At 35.7% G+C, this 21,625-nt stretch overlaps 3 protein-coding genes and 2 long non-coding RNA genes across 6 annotated transcripts; all 5 read right to left on the minus strand.

Annotated features, from left to right (window-relative positions):
• Positions 1 to 184: 184 nt before the first annotated feature.
• Positions 185 to 1,698, minus strand: LOC147926111 (uncharacterized). Its single transcript, XR_015584774.1, has 4 exons — positions 1,362 to 1,698; positions 1,202 to 1,260; positions 472 to 1,089; positions 185 to 398 (listed from the first exon to the last, which is right to left on the minus strand). It is a non-coding gene; the product is annotated as an uncharacterized LOC147926111 (long non-coding RNA).
• Positions 1,699 to 2,051: 353 nt separating this feature from the next.
• LOC104752937 (uncharacterized) lies at positions 2,052 to 5,102 on the minus strand. The gene is made up of 4 exons (XR_762034.2): positions 4,601 to 5,102; positions 4,133 to 4,181; positions 3,685 to 3,824; positions 2,052 to 3,581 (listed from the first exon to the last, which is right to left on the minus strand). It is a non-coding gene; the product is annotated as an uncharacterized LOC104752937 (long non-coding RNA).
• A 1,775-nt stretch (positions 5,103 to 6,877) lies between these two features.
• LOC104752938 (uncharacterized) lies at positions 6,878 to 7,919 on the minus strand. Its single transcript, XM_010475205.3, has one exon. The coding sequence runs from the start codon at positions 7,813 to 7,815 to the stop codon at positions 7,054 to 7,056; it is 762 nt and encodes a 253-aa protein (XP_010473507.2). The 5' UTR covers positions 7,816 to 7,919; the 3' UTR covers positions 6,878 to 7,053.
• Positions 7,920 to 9,520: 1,601 nt separating this feature from the next.
• Positions 9,521 to 14,951, minus strand: LOC104752941 (CBL-interacting serine/threonine-protein kinase 3-like). 2 transcript variants are annotated; one of them, XM_087491961.1, is made up of 12 exons: positions 14,664 to 14,928; positions 14,452 to 14,557; positions 14,087 to 14,248; positions 13,882 to 13,992; positions 13,677 to 13,803; positions 13,535 to 13,596; positions 13,038 to 13,347; positions 11,666 to 11,717; positions 11,116 to 11,530; positions 10,894 to 11,009; positions 10,332 to 10,353; positions 9,521 to 10,215 (listed from the first exon to the last, which is right to left on the minus strand). In XM_087491961.1, exons 3-5 carry the CDS (start codon positions 14,120 to 14,122, stop codon positions 13,699 to 13,701), a joined length of 252 nt encoding a protein of 83 aa, XP_087348087.1. In that variant the 5' UTR covers positions 14,123 to 14,248; positions 14,452 to 14,557; positions 14,664 to 14,928; the 3' UTR covers positions 9,521 to 10,215; positions 10,332 to 10,353; positions 10,894 to 11,009; positions 11,116 to 11,530; positions 11,666 to 11,717; positions 13,038 to 13,347; positions 13,535 to 13,596; positions 13,677 to 13,698. The 2 variants fall into 2 exon arrangements, with proteins under 2 accessions (XP_087348087.1, XP_087348086.1); XM_087491960.1 differs by having other exon boundaries at positions 14,087 to 14,557; positions 14,664 to 14,951.
• A 2,727-nt stretch (positions 14,952 to 17,678) lies between these two features.
• On the minus strand, positions 17,679 to 20,511 carry LOC104752943 (lysine-specific histone demethylase 1 homolog 1). The gene has a single exon (XM_010475208.3). It carries the CDS (start codon positions 20,379 to 20,381, stop codon positions 17,841 to 17,843), a length of 2,541 nt encoding a protein of 846 aa, XP_010473510.2. The 5' UTR covers positions 20,382 to 20,511; the 3' UTR covers positions 17,679 to 17,840.
• Positions 20,512 to 21,625: the final 1,114 nt, after the last annotated feature.

The following is a 21,625-nucleotide window of genomic DNA, read 5'->3' on the forward strand; positions in this document are numbered from 1 at the left end:
CTCAAACCTATGAAATATACCACATCGGATAAAAGAGTATAAATCTATAGATCATCAAAGGGAAGGAAGACCTGAAGAGAAAAGATGATTGAGTTTACCATCACACTCAACAGGTTTAGAGTTAGATCACAACCCCTAGTATTGTCATAAACTATTCATTGTGTGAAAATGTAGTCTGAAAAGGATGCTAAGGGAAAATGAAAAACATAAACCAACTGAATAACACACTACAAATGTAGTCTGAAAGATCAGTATGTAAATCAAAAGCAATAATACAATCCAAAATGAACAACACCCTCACTCTACAAAAATAAAGAGAAAGCAACAAAAGAAGAAGCGTGGTTTCTGATTTTAGCCAGTGACGAATCCCGATTCACAGTTAAAACATCATGTATTAACTGTAAAAGGATCATCAGATAAGTCTAATAACGGCAATTCAGTGAGAAGAGAAAGAAAAGAAAAAATGATTACCTGATGATAGAATAAAGGCAGGAAACGATTTTGGTATCTTGGTCTTCCCATTCGTTGACAGATTCCGGTCCTCAATGATCTATTGTCACCGAAAACACTCAAACTCAGAGGGACACTTGCAGCATTAAAGGGAAGCTGTCTCAGTTTGTAATAAAGCAAGAAGAACATGGGAACTAGAAGAAAAAGAAACCAAGTTAAAGAAGAACATGGAATGACTAGAACAGTGGTGAAGCTAGGAAATTAGTTTACAGGGTCAAAATAAATTTTTTTATAAGGGTCAATTGTACTATTTTACCAGGGTCAATTTAATTTTTTCATTTACCAGGGTTAATTTAATTTTTTCTTTAAAAATTTAACCAGATTTAAAAATTCACCAGGGTCATTTGAACCACATGATCCTATATTGGCTCCGCCCATGGACTAGAACAAAAGTCAAAGTGTGGCAAAAAGAGTATCCATCTTAGCTTATTGAGTGTGACAGACAGTCATATGATATGACTCATATCTTTGGTTATTCTTCTTCTCCATAGTTGTAAGTTGAGAAAACTTGGAACCACTAGTTATCTCTCTTCAATGTTATTAACCCAGTAATGAAAACCTATGAGATGTATCTGGATTCTGAAGAGTATAACACAGGAAAAAGAATGGTTGAGTAAGGATCTGGAAGTGATTTGAAAAGACTTAATAAAAGGCAGAAATAAACAATCTTATGAGAGAGTTTTTAAATCACCTTGTGATTCTGAATCAAAGATGTTACAAACTTTGTTGCGTTCCATGGATTGTTTGCTGCTGAAAAAAAAAAAAAAAAAAAAAAGAGATGTTCATGGAGGGTAAATAAGATGACTATGGAAAATCTGAAACTTTGCAAAAGACAAACAACAAAACGGTACCCTTTTGCAGCTAATTGTGTATGTCAATGTTACAATGGTGAAGAAGAAGATTCTGTCTGTCTTGCATCTCTTTCTTTCTGAAGAAGGCTCGATTGAGCCACTTCGATTTACACATGGTCTGTATGTGATTTTCACTTGGTAGATTCATGCCTGTTTCTTTTTGAGCACGCTACTAGATTTTGAGGATTTATGATGTTCTTTCTATTTGGGGACAAATCTATATGTTTGAGTTTCTTCAATTCAATTGGGTTCATTCATGGAGACTTTCGGTGAATTTAGGGGTTTTGGAGTTCTCTCTCTCTCTAATTTGGGAAATTTCGTGGTTTGTTTGTGTGATGAAGAAGAAGAAGATGCGATTTGGCTGAAATCGAGTTCCGGTTTACTTAAGGCTGGTTTGGTTATTTATTAATTCTCCAGACCGGTTTAAACATAAATAAATTAAGCATGGTTTTGTTTTTAAAAAAGAGCAAACCAGCCTTACGTAACCAGAGATTTAACAGCGAAGCATCATCTGTAGCCGGTTTATGGTTTTTTATGGTTTAGTCTGGTTCACTGTTTAGACCCGTAAGAAAACCGGTTTAAGAGCTACCTTTGTATATTTTGTAAGAGCTACCCACCACCGGGTTGATTCAAAGGCTATGCCGCACGAACATGATTCTGTCCTCACCGGGTTAGTCAAGTAGATTTAGGTTTAGTTAAACAAACCATTACAATTGATTTCGGTTTGGTTTTACTGGTTTTGAAATTACAATTGATTTTGGTTCGGTTTACAATTGGTTTTAAAAATAAGAAAGAAACCAAAAAAAAATGTCACGCGACGTCAATTTTGGAAAGAAGAGCGTCGAATGAAATAGGCATGATTTGGGAGGTTAGAACCCACAGGAATTGGCTGCACTCCGGCAACTCGCGTTTTGTGCGCGTGGGTAAGAAATAAAGCCTTGTGATTGGCTAGAAAAAACAAAATAGTAGCTCCCCTCCTCCTCCCCCATAATACATATTTACTACTTTTTCGTCATTCTTCTTCTCCTCTCATCTAATTTTGACTCTGAAACCAGATTCCTCAGATGTCATATTCTCCTTTCAAGCTCTCGAACTCAGAGATCCACCAAATACAAGTTTCTTTATCCCGATCATATAACTGGACATAAACCATATTCCAACGTTAGCGCTTCCACAATTTTAATTTGAACCATGTCCAGCTTAGAAACAGTTTTGATTCAAATGCATGGACTTGTCCATCTCGCATTCCCTGCAACTTCATATTTGTATCAATCTCTCTGAGACATGACTGCTTTCCACCCAGAGCTCACTAAGATTCTTCATACTCACCATTAATATCTAACTGCAGTCAAGTTCATGCACTTTGCCAACCTTTCATCGCCTATTATTAGCTCCCAAGCCAACGTCATTGACCCCGTTATCGTTATGGTTAGAACCTGTAGATGCTCCAAGAGCTGCAACTCCTTCACTAAGCTTACATCGATATGAGCTTTGGAATTTCGTAGTTTCAAAATTTTTAAACTAGACAACTTCCATATCCCATTAATACTACCAAGTCTCTCTGTAGAAGCTAAATTCAGGTGAACTAGCTTTCTTAACTCCAGGAACCCAACAGGCAGTTTCTCTATACTTGTAAATGACAAGTCAAGATACTGCAAGGACACCATCTCTGATATCTGCTCTGGAAGTTCACTCAAGTTTTCATTACCTGATAGATCTAGAACAAGTAGCTTTTGCATAGACCGTATGAATTCACCTGATAGATTCTTCAACTGATTCTCTTGAAGGAACAGAGTTGTAAGTTCTGAACACTCTGAACTGAATGTTATCTCTTCAATATTATTGTTGATTAATGACATTCTTCTCACAGCTCCCCAATCTTTGACTTTTGGTATTTCACGCAATCCAACTCTTGCTTGCACAATAAAATTCTCTTTCCGTTTCCCAAAGTATGATGCAATCCATAGAGCCATTTCACGAACCACATCATGCATCACAACCCTCCTTGAACCAATCTCTGTTAATAAATTTGCACGGATAAGGGTGCCAAGTATCGCATAACCCTTATTCACCGCACTTTTTATAACTTGGTCTTTCCTAATGAACCCCTCGCATATCCAATAGTTGATCACCTCTTCTATTTGTATGTTAAAATCTTCCGGAAACAGAGCACAATACAGGAAACACGACTTGATATTTTCATCCACCAAGCTATCGTAGCTGTATTTAAGAATGGGAAAAATTTTATTTTCCATGTCAGAAAACTCTGCAGCAGAATTTTATTGAACTTTATATCAATCTTTTCGAAACGTGTAAGCCATACCTGGACAGTTTCAAGCCTTTGTCGATGTCGTGTCACCTCCTCTCTGGCTACCCTGTTCTTCACCACATTTTGAATAGCTTTGAGATCTTCCATTTCCCTCTCTAGAGCCCTTAGATTCTCCTTGAGGGTTCGAATATAACCTTCACCACATAAGAATGTAGAGATACGGTTAAGCATTTGACCATCAACAGAAAGTTGGAAAGACACACAATTCCCCATGGTGATCAGAGAAGAGAGATAAATATTTAGTAAGCAAGAAAGAGGGCTAAGGCTGAAGGTGAAGAAGCTTTTTAAAGTGAAACTATTGGAGATAACATTTTGCTACAAATACGAGTGGTTATGACAACTCGCTTCCAATTTAGCATACAGTAGTAAGAAATGGAACCATTAAAAGTCTTTTGGGAAGACCAAAACTAAAATATTATTATACTGACTGTGGGAGCCTGACCTGGGAGGGACTGCAATAATGAGAAGAGATGTTGATTTCACACCTTAGACTGCAATAATGACAAGAGATGTTGAGTTCACACCTTGGACTGCAATAACTATGCTTGAGGATGTACATATATATATATATATATATATGATGTTTCTATTTAAGAACAAATTTGGGTTGGAGTTGTAAAAATGCAGATTTGTGGGTTAATTTTCTAATCTTTAAACATACTCAATAAAGGGAAAAGACAATTTGATCAGGCATTTCACAAAAGCTTAAAAGATGATGAAAAGTCAGAACATAGAGTTGTATGAATGTTAACTGTGTCAAGAGAAATAGAAGCACTAATGAAAACTTTCAGTGCTTCAGTTCAAGTGTAAAGGATATGAGAACACACTAATGCTGCTGATTGTCGATTGAAGAAATATAAGTAAGAGACGAAAAATGTATTATATCTAAATCAGAGGAAGAAGATCTTACAAACTTAGGAGGAGCTGCTGATAATATAGAGCAAGAAAAGTAAGAGTCTTGTAGAAATCTGCATATTGCTAAAGTTATTCACAACTAAACCAAGCAGAAAAGACAAACAAATCAGTCAGTTAGGCGATAAATCACGCAGATTTAATCATCAAAACCATATTAAGAGTCACACGAGTGGGTTAAAAACAGATGAATTGTATGAAAATGATCTACATAACCAATTTGCATCTCTTCTTGAAGAACAACACTCGATTGAGCAACTTGGATTTAGACATTTGTCTTTTGGTGAATTTTGACATTGGTTCATGTTTCTTTTCTGAGCACGTTTGCTGGGTTTTGAGATATGATGTTCTTTGTATTTGAGACAAATCTGAGGTTTGAGTTCTTCAATTGCACATTCATATAGTTTTGGTGATTTTTTGGGTTTCGGAGTTCTCTAATTTGGGTCCTTCGTTCGTGGCTTATGAATTATGATGAAGAAGAAGATGAAATTAATTTCTCCAAGCCGGTTTAGTCATCGGTATGATCCTGTTTTATTAAAAGCTGGTTTACTTAAATGGAACCTAGACCAAACCAAATCTATGGGATCTTATGATGGATGTTGGTTCACTTCAAATTAAACCGTAAAAGAACCGCTTCTGAAATTAGTTTTTGGGTTCTTGCTTTTTCACTCTGAAAATAAAGAAGACTCTCTGTTTAGGTCTTTTCTGGTGAAATGTGAAATTTATTGCCTCAACTCAAAAAGCCACAAGACCATAGTTTAGAGTTCAGATCACAGTCTTAGTATTCTCCAGATCAAGTCAAAGGGATTCACATTAGAGAATTTGAGGATACGAACTTCATGATTTAGCAAAATCAAAACTTTTTAATGTTTGACCATCCATCACCACCCACTGGTACAACGTTAACATACTGCAAGATCAAAGAGAGCCACAGATGGAAGCCTGGATTTTGATACAGTGTGGAATCAAACAAAAATAATAATCTACAGTAAATTCAAAGGCTTCACACCTACTGTGAAGATCCCTTTTTACCTTAAAAGCAAAAACTATTGATTGTAGTTTGAAAAATGATCCAATATTCTGTATTAAGTAACACAATAGGACAATGAGAAACATAATCCAAGTGAACAACAAATCTCAGAAGGATAATAATGCAAATATAACGCAATGATACAATCCAAATGTATACAAGAAGAAAGCAACAGAAGAAGATAGATGCTTAGTGTTACCTAATAGAATAAAGGCAAGAAACGGTTTTAAGTATCATGGTCCCCCCCCCCCCCCCCACTCAAGGACAGTTTTTTGATCTCCAGGATGCATTTCTATTGTAAATTCCTCAAGTCGTGGGACATTTGTAGCATTTAGGGGAAGCTTTCTTAGCTTTGGGCAGCTGCTTGCAAATATGTGTTTCAAAAATGGAAAAGGGAGAGGACTCCGGTAGATACTCTTTAGCTTCGGCAAATCATCCGATATTAACCGTTCTAGTTTTTGAAATGGGGTAAGTGTAATACCTGTGAGACTGGTTGCTCTCTCTTTGTTCATAATTTCTTCCACTTCTCCTGGACCTTCAATGTGCAGTGCGACAAGATTTGGTGCAAACAACAGCCAAGTAAGATCCTTCATGCCATGGCTCTTATATATAAAAACATGGGAGAGGTTTGTTAAGCATGGTCTTCTCAGTATGTTTAAGCAAGAAGAGTCTGATACATGACTTCTTTCCACCCAGAGCTCACGAAGATTGCTCATACTCACTAGCAATGATATGTCGAATGGCTTTTGTTGAAAATCCATAATCGTCAGACCATTGGTGCTGTTGGCCAACCTTTGATCATTTGATATTTGCTCCAAACCCGAGTTCGTAGATACCGTTATGGTTAGAACTTGTAGATGCTCCAAGAGCTGCAGCTCCTTCTGTCCTTCACTAAGCTTACATCCCCATGAACTTTAGAATGTCGTAGTTTCAAAATTTTTAGATTCAACAACTCTAATATCCCACTGACACTGCAAAGTCGCTCTGTAAAAGTCAAATCAAGATGATTTAGGATAACGGGGTTTAGGATATCGTGCTGTAGAATTTGAAGGCGATAATTCCACCATCATCAGGTAACTCAATACTAAGCTGGCAAATCCTAGCTTGCAACACTATCTGACTACAATTATGGCGTGGTGCTCAAGATTTACCGCAAAGGTAATAATATATCCATTAAAGATTTATAACAAACATTACCTTCTTAAAACCTTCATACACCCTAAAATTAGTAAAATATAACAAAAATAAAATAAAGCCATATTCATCATTCAACCGAAATTACAATTCTTTTAATCAGCAGATAAAAAAAGTAGAACACACAAATGAAGAATTACAGAGGTAACGTAATTGAGTAGCTTTTACAAATCCAAATGTCAAAATGAGAATAAATTATTCCCCAAAATATTCGATTTTCGTTTTTTTCAGAGAAATATGAAACACTCTAACGAAACAAGCGGGTTCTCTAACAATTCCTCAGTGGTATAACCGTAATTCTGATGCTGCTCTTGATCCAACCCGTTTTTATTCGGATCTTCTCTAACTCGACCCGGAGACTGATTGTTCTTCCTAGTCCTCGCCCCACCCACCCGACTATTCTGATTCGGATCCATCACCGATCTATTCGTCGCCGGCGATCTCGACCTTCTTCCGGATCTCTCACCCGGGTCTCTCACACCCGACCCGTATCTCGCTCCATTACACGTACCGTTGTTTCTCTTACGTGGAGATTGATCTGTTCTCCGGGTCGGGTAATTATTATTACCCGTGACCCGGGTCCGAGTCTTCGCCGGAGATCTCTGAGACTTCCTCTGTTTCATCATCACGTCCTCCTCATCGTAACCATTCGTCACGACCGTCGAAGACACACTCTCACTCAGACTCAAGCTACAAATCTCCGAAACCTCCGAGCCTTCTTCATGATCAATCGAACCGGGTCGGATCATAACCGGGTCTGAACCAGATTTCAAGAACCCGGGTTTTGTCTTCTCATCATCTTCTCGTATCTTCGTCTTCACCGGCTCTTTGATCGTCGAAGCGTGGAAACTAGAGGAAGGAGTTAACAAAGTTGTCTCAGACAAGACTTCTTTGACTACTGTCTCTTCTTCGACAATGGTCGTGTTCTTGTCGGGAACATTCTCGTTTTCCTCATCAGTGGTGCCGGAGCTGACGCAGCAATTGCCCATTAGTGATAAAGAGAAGAGACGACGTGGTTTGATCGGAGATTAGAGAGAGTAGTAGTAACTCTTTGGTTGTGTTGTTGTGTTGTGTGGTGACAGCAGAGGATGATTGTGATGAAGTGAGAGTATTTATTGTTATCTTAAAAAATAATAATAATAATAATAATAATTTTGGGACAGTTGATAATAATGGGTAAAAAGATAATAATACAACTACCCTCGCAAAGTGGCTTTAATTTATAATGATTTCAAATAGTAATTGTGTTTGTTAATAAACTTAAACCCTCCATGCAAATTTCAATTTTCTTGACATAATGACGTTAGTAAAGTTATAATAACTTTTTAGACAAGAAAATTAAAAAAAAAAAAACAAAACAAAACTTTACACAAGATGATGTGTTATGTACTTACGACAAGTAAATAAGTGGTGTAATTAACCTTTTCCAAAGACCAATTACTAATTTTTTAGCTGAGATTCATTTACAGTTACATCCTTTTAAATATGAATTGGATCCAAAATCTATATAAATTATTGTAGATGTCGTTTTAAAAACGGTCTAAATTTATTTTCTAGTCACATAACTCACATGCATAAAAAAAAAATGGCTATAGTCTATAGATCTAAATAAGCCCTCTCAAAAAGTTCATTTCCTTTACAAAAATCATTGCACTTGAAATTTTGTTTTGTCAACATCCTTGAGCTACTAGACAATAAATTTATTAGTTATTGATGAATGATGATGATACGTATGGTCTCTAAAACACATTGATCACAAAAATAAAGCTCTCTAAAAAAGAGATGATAGTTTAGTTCTCCAACAAAATATTCTTCTGTCCTACAAAAATTGATGTTTTGGGATATTTTTTTGTTTTACATAGATTGATTTTCTACAATTTTGAATTAATTAAAGTTAATATTTTGTAAACTTCAAGAAATAATCATTGAAAATATTTAAATTTTTAAATTGTTATTAGTTTAAAATTAAATAATATCTCTTTAGTCACAAAAAAATCTATATTTAAACTCAATAATTATTGTTTTTTTTAAATATGTAAAAACTCCTAAACATCAATTTTTTGAGAGAGAGAGAGTATATAATTCATACAAAACAGCTCACAACTCAATTTGGAGTTTTTGAAAGACTTGATTATAAAAAGAGAATGTTTTGTTTTTTCTTAAGCAATTATACTAAAAAAAAAGGTTATGTCAGATATTTGAAATCGTATCACACAGCACAAGATGAATCTTTTGACCAAAATAAAACATGAGACGAATCTAACAACTATATCTAATAAAAGATGAGATACTGCATACTGACTATAAATATAAAAGATGAGTACTGTGTCTTACAAATATTTTAACTTTACGAAATCTATAAAAGATTTTAGTTCTTAAAGCAGAGAACATCATTCGTATATTTTACAGAGCGTGGTGTAAATTCTTCAGTAAACTTTACTCATGTTACAAGTGATAACCATATTGTACTAATACCTAATAAACAATTTATTGCATTTTGGGTCGGGCTTAAAGATTAGGCAGTCCGACAGTAGCCTTTTCATGACCACTAACAGTTCCTGACAACGGAACACATTCAATATGTGGATCTCAACCTTGATAAGCTTCCAACAATGTCATGCCTATCTTCTTGGGGTCTTCAAGTTTCTACAAGTTGCAGCCTTGCCCTGTACAGAATACCAAATTACCAATGGGTTTTAGAAACAAACTAATGCTTAAATACAAGAAAACATGCATCTTTTTCTACTTTGTTATCTTTGAATTTTGACAAAGATGATATAAAGTGAACGTCTCTTCTTACGAAATTGAAATTCAAAAATTTCAGTACCGGTAAGATAAGATACTCTTTTTTATACAAGTGACTTAGCTGTAGCAGCCATAGCTACAATGATGATATCAAACTCTTTATAAAGCTTCCCTACTGGTGCACTTGCCTCAAAACGAATCTCATTGCTCGTCGAAAAGCTCTGATTACACCAGATCTTTAATGCATCAGATTGCTCGTCGAAAAGCTCCCTTGGATACAAACGAAACTACTCTCACGGTTTCCCTTCTTTACTTAAATCGTCTGCAGCTTGAACTACAATCTCTAGCTCTGATCCACTTACGATCAAGATCACATCCGGCTTGAGTTGTCAGAAATGGTGTAGTCAGCCGAGATTCTCATCGCAGCTCTCATGGTAGTCAGTGAAAGTAACATTCAAAGAACAGCGTGTGGCTTTGAGTATCACATCTGACGAATCATTATTTGTCACATAAGTAAGTCATAACATATTACATAACATGATATCTTGCTATGACTTCATATGATCAATATCTTGCTCATGGCCATGATGATATCCAGGCACGGAAGGAACTCCAGCAGCCCACACAACATTCTCTTAGATGCACTGAATAAATAGTAATACCCAAGAGGGAGAGACACGTCGTCAGAACTTATTGGAGGACAAAAACACAGTTTGTAAAAAGAAGCATGGAGTAATAGGAAGGCTGTAATGGTTGGTACCTTGTTTATAAGACCCATGTCTCTGATTGCAGAGATGTTGGAGGTCCAATCAACATTTGGGGTTATGATTAGAAAAGATGATTGAGTGAGTGATTAATAAGAGAGAATCAAACGAGGCAGGTGCAAAACATACAACAGTACTACTCAACTAAATGGCCACATATCACAATTTAGAAAGCAACATATGATGAATCACTCACTCCCATCTGATGAATCATCATTGGTCACACATATCACTAGTATCACTCACTCCCATGAAGAAATAAAAAAAGGCACTCAGAGCATAAGATAGGATAGAACAAGAAACAAGTGGGAGATTGAAATAACATTCACCAGAGATTTGCAAACAGCAACCCTGTTTGTCCCTAGTAATGCTACTACTATCAAGGCAAGAGATCAGATAGCAAGCACAAATACATCACGTCCATAGTGGTTTGATTGATTGAATCAATAATAAGTTCACAACACAACAAAACATGTTGACACAAGACAAAATCATACGTCTAGTGGTCAAGACTATAATAAAAAAAGACACTCAAAATATGAAGTTTAGAACGCTTACTCATGCGTTGGTGACTCTCTTCGTGTGATTACATCATCTTCACTCGTTTGCTTTCCTTTTTTAGACACCTTCTTCAGATAATTCTCATCCTACCTTCTTCTTGAATTGATGTTGTTCTGAACCGTGCCATTTATGGATGTGTTCATAACCGAGACATAAAAGGGCATGAGATAAAGTTGTGGCTCTGTCAGCAGTTGGTTGAACATGATGCTAATCATTTACCTTCAAGTATGTGGCCTTTTGTCGTGTGATGACTCCAATGGCTAGAAAACGTAACCAATTATAATAAATTACCGAAGCAGGGTGTCATTACACACAAGCAGAAACAGACGTGTAGTTTAGGTTCTACTTATCTTTTGACATCCTCCGATCCTCAGGTACCTGGAATGGCTCATATGGCCATCCAAGGTTAATTGTTTCTGGTCGCCTCAACCAATTCTACACTGCATGAGCTTTCCTTGTTGGGAAAGACCCATAACCAAAACTAACCCGGCACATAAAGCTTACTCATGCGCTTGTGATTGTGTTGTGGTGTGGGATTACAACATCTTTACTCGTTTTCTACATTTCCCACTGCAAACTCCTTACGACTGACAATTTTTAAAAGGAAATTAATGTTTGTAGCTACACCTGCTACCTGCCAACAAAGAGACCACATAATTACAGATATATTTTTGTATCTAAGAAGCGATATGCAAGATAAAGAGTCTTTTATGAGAAATAGAACCATTTGGCGTTTACAAATTTATAGTTGCGGTTAAGTATAACTTACCACTTGGTGCAAAGAACACCAAAATATATTTACGGGTTCTTAGGGAATGTACCTGAAAGTTATTAGACAAGCAACCCTTCAGTTTCGCTAGAGCATAATTAAGATGCATTCGACTTCACTAAAGCGAATAAACATTATAGAAAGTCTATAATATGCACCTAAATTATAACTTTTAATTTTTTGAAAAACCTTTTAACATGTTACATGTACTTTATGAATAAACCTTCTACACCCATAACTTACAATTAGTCTAAGACCTTTTTTAGTATAATAGGATGACTAGTTAGTGGCATTAGTATTCTTCAAAAAACATGAGAAGTCGTGCTCCTCTATTCCAAATGTTGCTTGGGAAGAGTTTCGGTTCCGATGGGAGACATGCATATATATGTATGGACTATGGACCGCAGCCTAAAACATTTCAAGTTTTGGAAAATATAGGATGACTTTTTCTAGAGGGTCCAACCCATCACGATATTCCCAATTTCCTAATATTAAGACTAAAGAAGAATATATACATTAACCCATGCAAATCTTGATACGTGGCAAAACATAAATTTGAACAAAAATAGATCACTGAGCTCGATAAATCATATAATTTGGATTCTAAAACCAAAGGCATCTTTTGTTATTGGAGGTGTGTAGCTATGGACAGTTACGTCCGTTTTGTTTGCTAACGTAAAAAGAGAGCGACGCGGAGGAACGAAGCAAGCAAGTAATGCAGAATAATGAATAAAGAAGGATCGAACCTTGTAAAAGTTTATATGCGAACATATTAGTATCAACCCATATGTACATTGTACTATTATCACTCAGATTGAAAACATAAAAAAAAAATCCTGTTCTATATTCTTCTTCTCTTGGATCATACTTCATACATATGTGGATACTATCTTTTTTAAATTTCCGGTAACAATTAGGAATCACATTTTTTGTTAGATAGTCCAAAACTTGAATATCAACCTTTTATGAAGTATTTAACAAATATCAAAACTTGTTACTTATGTTAGGTGGTCCATGTGTCACATCTCTCTTGTATACACATGTGTATTTGTTACTTATGACACAAAACTTGAATATCAAACTTGAGAAGATTCCAAGAGAATCACTTATGTATTTACCCTAGTAATACGAAGGTTAAGTGTCAACAAATAAAAACCATTCAAATAGATGAAATGAATCATTTTGTTACCCATAGGTTATATGTAAGTTACTTATGACACAAATTTGCAGTACACACATACAAGAGAGATGTGACACATGGACTACCAGAACAAAAACCAAACTAAAAACGAACCAAACAAGTTTGAACCAAAACTGGATTGTAATAACGTTAAGTGAACCCCGAAATTGAATATAGGGACAAAATTTATACCGTTGTGTAAAAAATACAACGGCAGCTTTTGGGTTTGCAAAGGCTAAGTTGCGTCAGGCAAGGCAAGGCAGAGTCAGAGAGAGAGAGTACAATGTCGCATGTGAAACCTTTGTGTCCTGTTTCTTTCACTACCCACTAATTCTAGTATTCAGTACAAAAAGACACAATAACACTGTAAGATTTAAGGAAATCAGTGAAACTTATCTGATTTGCTGCTTGTTGGTTCTCTAGCTATTCAACTCAAAGATTCAATGAGGGTTATGATGATGCAGTTGAATCAGTCAGTGATGGCTTCTCCACACAACACACACTGTAATAAATAAGAAGGTAAAGTGAGAGAGTTTATAAATTTCTTACATGGTAAAAACAAGTAAAAGAAGACTTGGCGCTACTTGTCACACACCATACAAACAGGACACTCTGGATCAGATCAGAAACTGATAAACCAATGATCATTCACCAACACTTTCTTGAATGTCCAGTCTCATATAACATACCTCTGTCGCCACATTGAGATTTCCTTTTCTCCCAGCCTTGACATTCTCAAGCCGCGCCTCATCTGATATATATCAAGTAGTCTTAGTTATTGATTATTTTCATTTCATTTCCTTTCCTGTTTCAGAGTTTTTACTAACTAACCTTGTAGTTGTTCTTTTGCACATCAAAACCGAGAGGCTTTGGCTTTGCAGCTTCTTTCTATCTTCTCGATGATCTCATTCGCGCCTCCTCTCAGTGTTATCCTTGTTTCCCTCTTAAACTCTTGTTTCTTGTTTTTAAGAAAACATTTCACTAACAGAAGATTACAAATACAAAGAGTGCCGGTTCTTTATATCGGAACACAAACCTGTTCTGGATCCAAGAGATTCTCTAGGTTAAGCCCCCTTGACACTGAGATGATCTCAAATGCAATGATTGCCGCTGGTTGCTCTTCTTTCTTCTCAGTAACATGATGTTCCTGTACATGATCATCACAAGCCGCCTTATATATGATGCTATTTCTTAATATAAAAATTAAAAAAAAATGGAACAAGAAATGAAATTATCCTCACCTCGGAGTCCTTGAAAACAGCATCAATATCCTCCATGTTTGAATCATCCTTATCCTCGAACACTGGAGGCTTGTAATCTTTCTTGAACCATTCATCTTCAAATACATCTTGTGGTGTTAGAAACTAATACATATAGTCTGCATTGGATCAAGTATATATGCTCTGATGAACACAAAATAAGAAAGCGAGCTCAGAGGGTTTGTTTACATAAGACAAGACAAGACAACACAACATGTTGCCACAACACAAAAACAAGAGATGATAGAGATATTACCAAAGAAACACAACACAAACACATCTTATTGGTAATGATCAGGGCAGAGGACACTGCAATACTCTGCAATACTTATTATGGAGACACTTACAAGACATTATGTAGGCTGTATGAAAGGACACTGTTGTGTTCTTAATTCAAGTAAGAGTCGTCATCATTGGTCACATGACAGCATCACTCACACGATGATGAACACTCTGAATAAGAAATTGAACTCAGAAAATTTCAGGGTTTGTTTACCAGACACAACACAACACAACATGTTGACACAACACAAAGACCAAGGGATGTTAGAGATATTACCAAAGAAAAGAGCATATTTTTTTGGGTCCGTGCGTTTGTTAGCCGTGAAGTCAAGCAAAAGAAAAAGAGATAAAAAAAAAGGGAATTGCATGAACAATTCATACCAAATCGTTACAGTCTTTTAGAGATTCATCGATGTGAAAAAAAGATTTGTCAAGGAATCCAAATTGGATTCTCAATCTTCACTTTGGGTAAGAGAAGAGATACTTAACAAATGATTCATTCACAGCAAAACAAAAAAAAACACAGTCAGTTTTTGGGGTTTTGGGCTAACGTTTTAACAAAAACAAATAAAAGAGGAGGAGGAGGGGAGCTACTATTTCTGTTTTTTTAACCAATCAGAGAACGTTATTTCACCACCAGCCGCACCAAACGCGCGTTGCGCGAGTGAGAGCATTTTCCCTATGCTATTATTACCCACCAAATCATGCCTTTACGACAGCACGCACCAATTTCCAATTTTGGCACCGCGTGACTTTTTACGTTTTTTTTTTTTTTTTTTCTAATAATTTCCAACTTAAGCCGAAGCGAAATCAATTTTAATTTCCAACCCATGTAAACCGAACCAAAATCAATTTTAATTTTAATGTCACATGCCAAATTAATTCCTAACCCCTAAATGACAATTCCTAACCAAAGACAAAATCATTTCCAATGGATAATCAAAACAATGAGATATCTAATGGTTTACAATTTCTTTTTTCACTAATAAATTTATGTATACAAAATATCTATTATTAGTGATTTCTTATGTTATCTCCATGTTGAGAAAAAAAAAATGTAATTGCAATAGGGCAGTTAAGAACTTACTTTTATATTATTCAAGAATTTTAACGAAAATCATAAAATTAGATTTAAAATTTATGTTTTTATGTGTTTACTATAATTTTAAAGACAATACTATAGTTTTATATTTTATTTAATATATTTTTTTCTTTTAACATAAATAGAATTATACACATTAGTACTATATATTTTTTTCAAAGGGACAAATATTTGATCATTTGTGAAAGTTTCAGTCTTTCAAAACAAACACAATTGATATAGATATTACAAGAGTTATTAGATTAGTAAATCCTTAATTTATGAAGTGAGTATTTAAAATAAAGCCTGAATTTAGGAAGTTTCCTTGTGTATGAATTTGGTAACAGTTTTACAAAGCTTTACAAAGATAGAGAGAGAGAGTTTTAAAATTTACCAAATCACAAAAACTATATACTAAAAGATTTAGCCAAAAAAATTTAATCAACCTTCTTCTCCTTATCTATTCACATTAACATCCCACCGATTATGGACCGTTGATCTGTGGGATACTCCAATCCAATCGGACGGTGGTCATGTGTTGTGTTCGACGGTTAATTAAGCCCCCGCCTAATTAAAAGAGTTTAAGGCAAATATTAATTCAAATTTAGAAACTAATTTTCTTAAAATTTCTTCTTCCTTTTCTGCCACTCTAGCCAGAGACCATTGACAAAATGTCATCAGGTGTGGTTTCAGGCTCGCCTTTGTTGGCCTATGGTTTTGCTTTTTTGATTGGTAAGAAATACTTAAAGATTTTGGATTCTAGATGAAAATTTTCAAAATTATTTTTGGATGGAATGAAATAATGGAACTGATGGAATTTAAATTTAGTTTAAATGAAATATATATATATATATATACTAGTAGTGGAAATGCTCATGTATAACGTGATTATACTAATAAACAAAAAAAAAGAAATTAATAGTCTATGTTGCATGGAAACTCTTTTTGAGGTGCGTTTCTCGTTTCCGAAACGTTTCGGAAACAGAAACTCGTGGAAACTCGGAAACAAGTCACAGAAACATGATTCCTAAAAATCTCTGTTTGGAAACACGATGGAAACTCCGTTTCCGTTTTGGAAACGCGACGAAAACTCTTTTTTATAATTTCAAAATTTTATAAATAAATAATTTGAAAATATAAGTATTCATGATACATATAATGAAAAACAAAATAATATAATTAGTAGCTTAAAAGTTAAAATCCCTAAATATATGGCGATGCTGGTCAAAAAATTGATTTTGAATGTTTATTTTTTTACAGTTTTACTTTTAACTAAACTATTTAATATTTCTGTTTTGAATTTGTGTTGTTTCAGATTTTTTTTCATATGGTTTTTATGTTTGGAGACTTATTATATCTATATAGACATATATATATATGTTTCCTACACGTTTCTATTACTTAATTTTTGAAAAAAAATCGTTTCCCGTTTCCGAAATGTTTCGTTTCCGCGTATCCGTTTCCTTTTCGATGCAACCTAGTTAATAGTAAATTTATTTGGGTTAAATTAGGTTTATATTTTATTTTTCTTTTTAACCATTATAAGAAAACGAATGGTTTTGTATGCATTTGTGAACTTTATCTGCACTAGCTATTAGTGGTATCATTGTATAACCAAATTCATAACATGTGTGTTTCTTCATAACAAGATTAGACAAATAACAATAAGAACATAAAAGGGATTAAAAGAGAGATTAGACAAACTGATTCTAAGTAGAAATAGAAAAAATCAAACAATATAAACTGATTCCAACACAAATTACAATAGGATCCCCCAAGAAGCATTAGTTCACCGATCTGTAAATATCCAAGCAAATCAGACAACCTATATAAGATTAAACTGATTCCAAATAGAAATAGTAAAAACCAAACAATATAAACTGATTACAACACAAATTACACTAAGACCATCTCCATTCCTCATTTTAGTGACATAAAACAAATTTAATTATTAATTTTAATGCTATTTTATGATAATTGTCTTTAGAAGATGTAAAAGTGTATTTTAAATGTCTACTTGAAGACATTTTTCTACACTAAAAACACTCAACATAAAATATGAATAAAATTAAGATATTCAACAAATATATGGGATGTTGATTGGTAAAAGATACCCCATTTTCAAAATTTGTTGCCCAAAATACTGACAAAATTTTTGGGTATGCAAAAATACCACAAACACAAAGATTGATTTTCAAGGTTTAGATTTTTTTTTAAAGCGTGGAATAAATATGTTAAATTTAGAATATATTTTTTAGGGTTTAATATCTATATAATATAACACATGTCAAATAATTTTCCACAATGTTTTGCTTCAAAAGGTATAAAAAACGATTAGAAACTGAATACAATATAATCTAAGCCATTTAACTACTAATCAAAGATCTGTCGATTCAATCTGGCAGCTTTGAGCGAAGAGATCATCGATTCACCTTCTTGAGAAAGACTCTTCCTTTCCACGAGAATAAACCCTAACTTTTCACGCAAGTACTCATTTCTCAACTCATCTCCCTCCAACTCACTAAGCTCAACCGCTTGCTTCCTTGTCACTAAGCCGTAAAACCAAACACCCAATTCGAGTTTCACCGTTTGGATCCTCACTCTCAACAATGACATGGATTCAGGTTCATCCGAATTCGGAGTAAACAACACCGAGAAATTCCCGAATGACAGATCGGGTGTCTCGAATAAATGTTCCAAGCAGCTGTCTTCTTCTTCGTCTGCCTCTTCTTCTTCTTTGTCGATGCAGGTCTGGTTAGGATTTGAAGCCAACGATGATATTCTTCTTCTAGCAACTCTAAGTATGTTTGCTGCTTCTCTCATCCCACTTAAGAATGCTCCGTGCATTGTAGCTGGATATTGTCTGTTAGTAGCTTCACCTGCAAAGAACACTCTTCCGTCACCGACACTCTCAGCTAAAATGTCGTAATCATCTCCTGATGATCCGACCGCAACATATGAGTAAGAACCATATGAAAACTTGTCTTGGCCCCATCTGGAACAGAGAGCTTGAACCGGATCAGGAACAACGATTCCTTTCGGGTGATATATTCCGCGTAGTATCTGCAAGACCCGTTTAACGGAATCAGTAGGCGACAACGTCTCGAATCTTTCTGCAGCATCTCCAGCTACAAGTGCTACAAGTAATGGTCCACCGGAGACTGAAGAGTAGCTGTAAAACAAGAAGAACTCTCCTCTCGTGGTCGAATCTTCGGTTAACCGTCCAAAAGTATCAATCTCTTCGCCCCAAAAGTTATGTGGAAACAACATCGCTACTTTGTTTAACAATCCGTACCCCAGTCTCTGAATTGCTTCCTTCTTCTTCTGAGGAAGCTCCGGGTGAAACTCGATGGCACCTTTCTTCAGAACACCTAACGGAACTGTGCAAAGAGCCATATCACAGCGAAACTCCTTGTCCCCAGCATAAACCAAAACCCCATTGCTTCCATATCTGATGCTCTCGACAGTGTTCCCATAGAAAACCGGAAGATTCTCCGCCAAAGCATGTATAAATATCTCGTTCCCACCTGGAATAAAACAATGATCACCACCCATCTCATACGGATCATCTTGATCCCAATACGCCATTGACAGATTCCCCAACAATGTAGCATTTGCATACTCCAAGTTTGCTAAATGCCAATCTAAAAGCATTCTCTCTTGCTGATCCTCGGCAACCCCATAAACCAATCGAAACGTCTCAAGCGCTTCTCCCAACGGCACATCTACTGATTTATTCTCCTCTATCATCGACTGCCTAAGCTTACAAACCCTATCTAACAACTTATTAAACGATGCCTCAATCTTAGAATCAACACCAACATCAACAAGCTCCCCACTAGGGAGATACAGAGGGCAAATATCTCTAACCTTATGAAGAGGCAAACCAAGCTGCCTAGCCAAAACCCCAAGCGGATTCCCATTAATTCCAGTGAGAACACTTCCACCAACATCAGCCATTGCTTCAACACCATCACCACCTTTCATCTTCCGAGTCTTAACACGCCCACCTGGTCTATCTCTACCTTCAAGAACCAATACCCTAAACCCCATTGACAACAACTGTCTAGCAGCAACCAAACCAGCTAAACCAGCTCCAACAACCACAACGTTAGGAGGCTCAACGCCATCAAAAGACCTCAATTTCGCCTCTTTGATAACCGGAGCAAGCCCGAAATTAATGTAACCATGCTCAAGAAGGAAACTATAAGCCGTATGAACCAAGGTTTTGTGTTCAGCACGTATAGACTCAAGGGCATGATCTCGCGTTAGCCAATTCGATACATTCGATCGCCACAGAGCGATGATGTGATTCCTCACGACGATGTAGTTCGCTTGATCTTTACCTCCGATGATGGAAACCACATTAGCTTCGATTTCTTCCTCCGTGAGCGAATTAACCGGAAACCCTACGGACATTGCGATTAGGGCTTCGGAATCAACCTCTTTGCCGACGCTAGTGCGGCGGTTTCTTGAGAAAGCTGGGTTCGAGTTAACCTCAGTGAAGAAGCGCTTTCTACGGCGTCGTTTTCTTGCCCTAGGATTATTAGGCTCCGGCGCGTTAGGGTTTTGAGATTGTTGCTCCGTTACCAGATCGGAAGATTCTTCTTCACCGAGAGATTCTGAGATTCTTGTTTCTATTATTGGTGGAGGAGGAGGAGGAAGAGGAAGAGGCTGGGGTTGAAGCTCCGTTAATGGCGATTGGTCATCACCGAGTGAGTTTTGGCCGTCTTCTTCAAGGTTTTGCTCTGATTGACTAGGGGAGAGCGAGAGGTCAGTCTCCGTCACAGAAGCATCGGAAACGTTTTCTTCGTCGGCGGTAAGCTTTCCGAGAGGCTGTTCTTCAGCGGGTAGATCCACGTTAGGTTGGGTATCCGGGTCTTCGGGTCGGGTTTCTTTAGTATCTGCCGACATGGCTCTCTGTTGTGTGGTGTGGACAATGCGAGTGACGGACGGGGTCTACAAATCAAAGTGTATATATAGCCCTTTCGCCGTTTTACCTGGGAATAAGAATAGTGATACGACGACGTTACATACCATTTCTGTGTTAGATGATGGGTCTGGCCCATATGCTAGTTTCCTTCTATATTGTTGTAATTGTTAACTTTAGAGTTTAGACAAAAGACAAAATAAGTAAATATGTAAATAACTAACTTTAAAGTTAAAATTTAAATACATATAACAAAACATTTCATACGATTGCGGTTAATATTTATTATTGATGGTTACAGATTTTAACCATTTTATATAGTTACAAATTACAATCCAATATACTGTTACAATTTAGTTTTGGTCATGCCTAAAGACAAGATTACTTTCTCTTATTGTTTTTTTATTAGTAGTTGTCTTCTTTATTGATTTGCAATGTTCAAGAAAGTGCTAGGCTTTCACGCCTATAACGCCTTTCTCTTAGGCGGATTAGGCGTTTACACTATATATAGTGTAATATTTCAATTCAAAATATGTTTATACATATTTATACATGTATATATATATATATGATTATTCAAAATATGTTTAAGAGTAATAAAAATATTAAATCAAAAACAAAAAAATAGACAAAAACATTATTTCAATTCATTATAAATAAACCTTATAAATTTTAAATTTGTGCAATTAAAATTTAAAAATACACTAAAATGATGATACTACAATTTTAGGCGGTCAAAGCGGAGCGGACGCCTAGAACGTTTTTTCGAACACTGTTGATTTGTGTTTGATATGTATGTTAATTGTTTACCAAATATTTTAACATACATATTTTTAACATACAGATTTGAATCTAGTACAAAATAATTAAAGAACCTGTCTATTTTTTACCTTCATTTACACATTCATATTTTTTTCTACATTATTGCAAATTAATGATGCAATCGAAAAGTTCATAGCTGTTTGTCGTCTCGTAACTTGCAAGGAGAGCATGTTCCGTTTGTTGTGTAGATCCGAGAGTTGCAAAACTTGGTTGTAGAGTCAAGTTTGCATATCCACTATATGATGAAACTATATTACCTGCTTTATTTTTGCTTCAACAACACACTCTCTTCTTGACTTTAAAAAAAAACTGAGATGCCTTGAAAGATTCAAATAGTTTTGAAAGAGTAAAAAGACAGAGCACAGAATTTCCAAATTTAATTTTCCGGGGTACTATTATCATATGT

The sequence above is a fragment of the Camelina sativa genome, chromosome 16 (assembly GCF_030686135.1).
Source record: "Camelina sativa cultivar CO46 ecotype springtype chromosome 16, ASM3068613v1".
Taxonomy (NCBI): Eukaryota; Viridiplantae; Streptophyta; class Magnoliopsida; order Brassicales; family Brassicaceae; genus Camelina; species Camelina sativa.

What these genes read in the sequence shown, in the direction of transcription:
- LOC104752938 (XM_010475205.3), bottom strand. Translation starts at nt 7,815, where the DNA reads ATGGGCAATTGCTGCGTCAGCTCCGGCACCACTGATGAGGAAAACGAG.
- LOC104752941 (XM_087491960.1), bottom strand. Translation starts at nt 14,122, where the DNA reads ATGGAGGATATTGATGCTGTTTTCAAGGACTCCGAG. An exon ending in CTGTTTTCAAGGACTCCGAG is followed by an intron (nt 13,993 to 14,086) that starts GTGAGGATAATT and finishes GATCATGTACAG; the next exon opens with GAACATCATGTTACTGAGAA. An exon ending in ATCTCTTGGATCCAGAACAG is followed by an intron (nt 13,804 to 13,881) that starts GTTTGTGTTCCG and finishes CTTAAAAACAAG; the next exon opens with AAACAAGAGTTTAAGAGGGA.
- LOC104752943 (XM_010475208.3), bottom strand. Translation starts at nt 20,381, where the DNA reads ATGTCGGCAGATACTAAAGAAACCCGACCCGAAGACCCGGATACCCAA.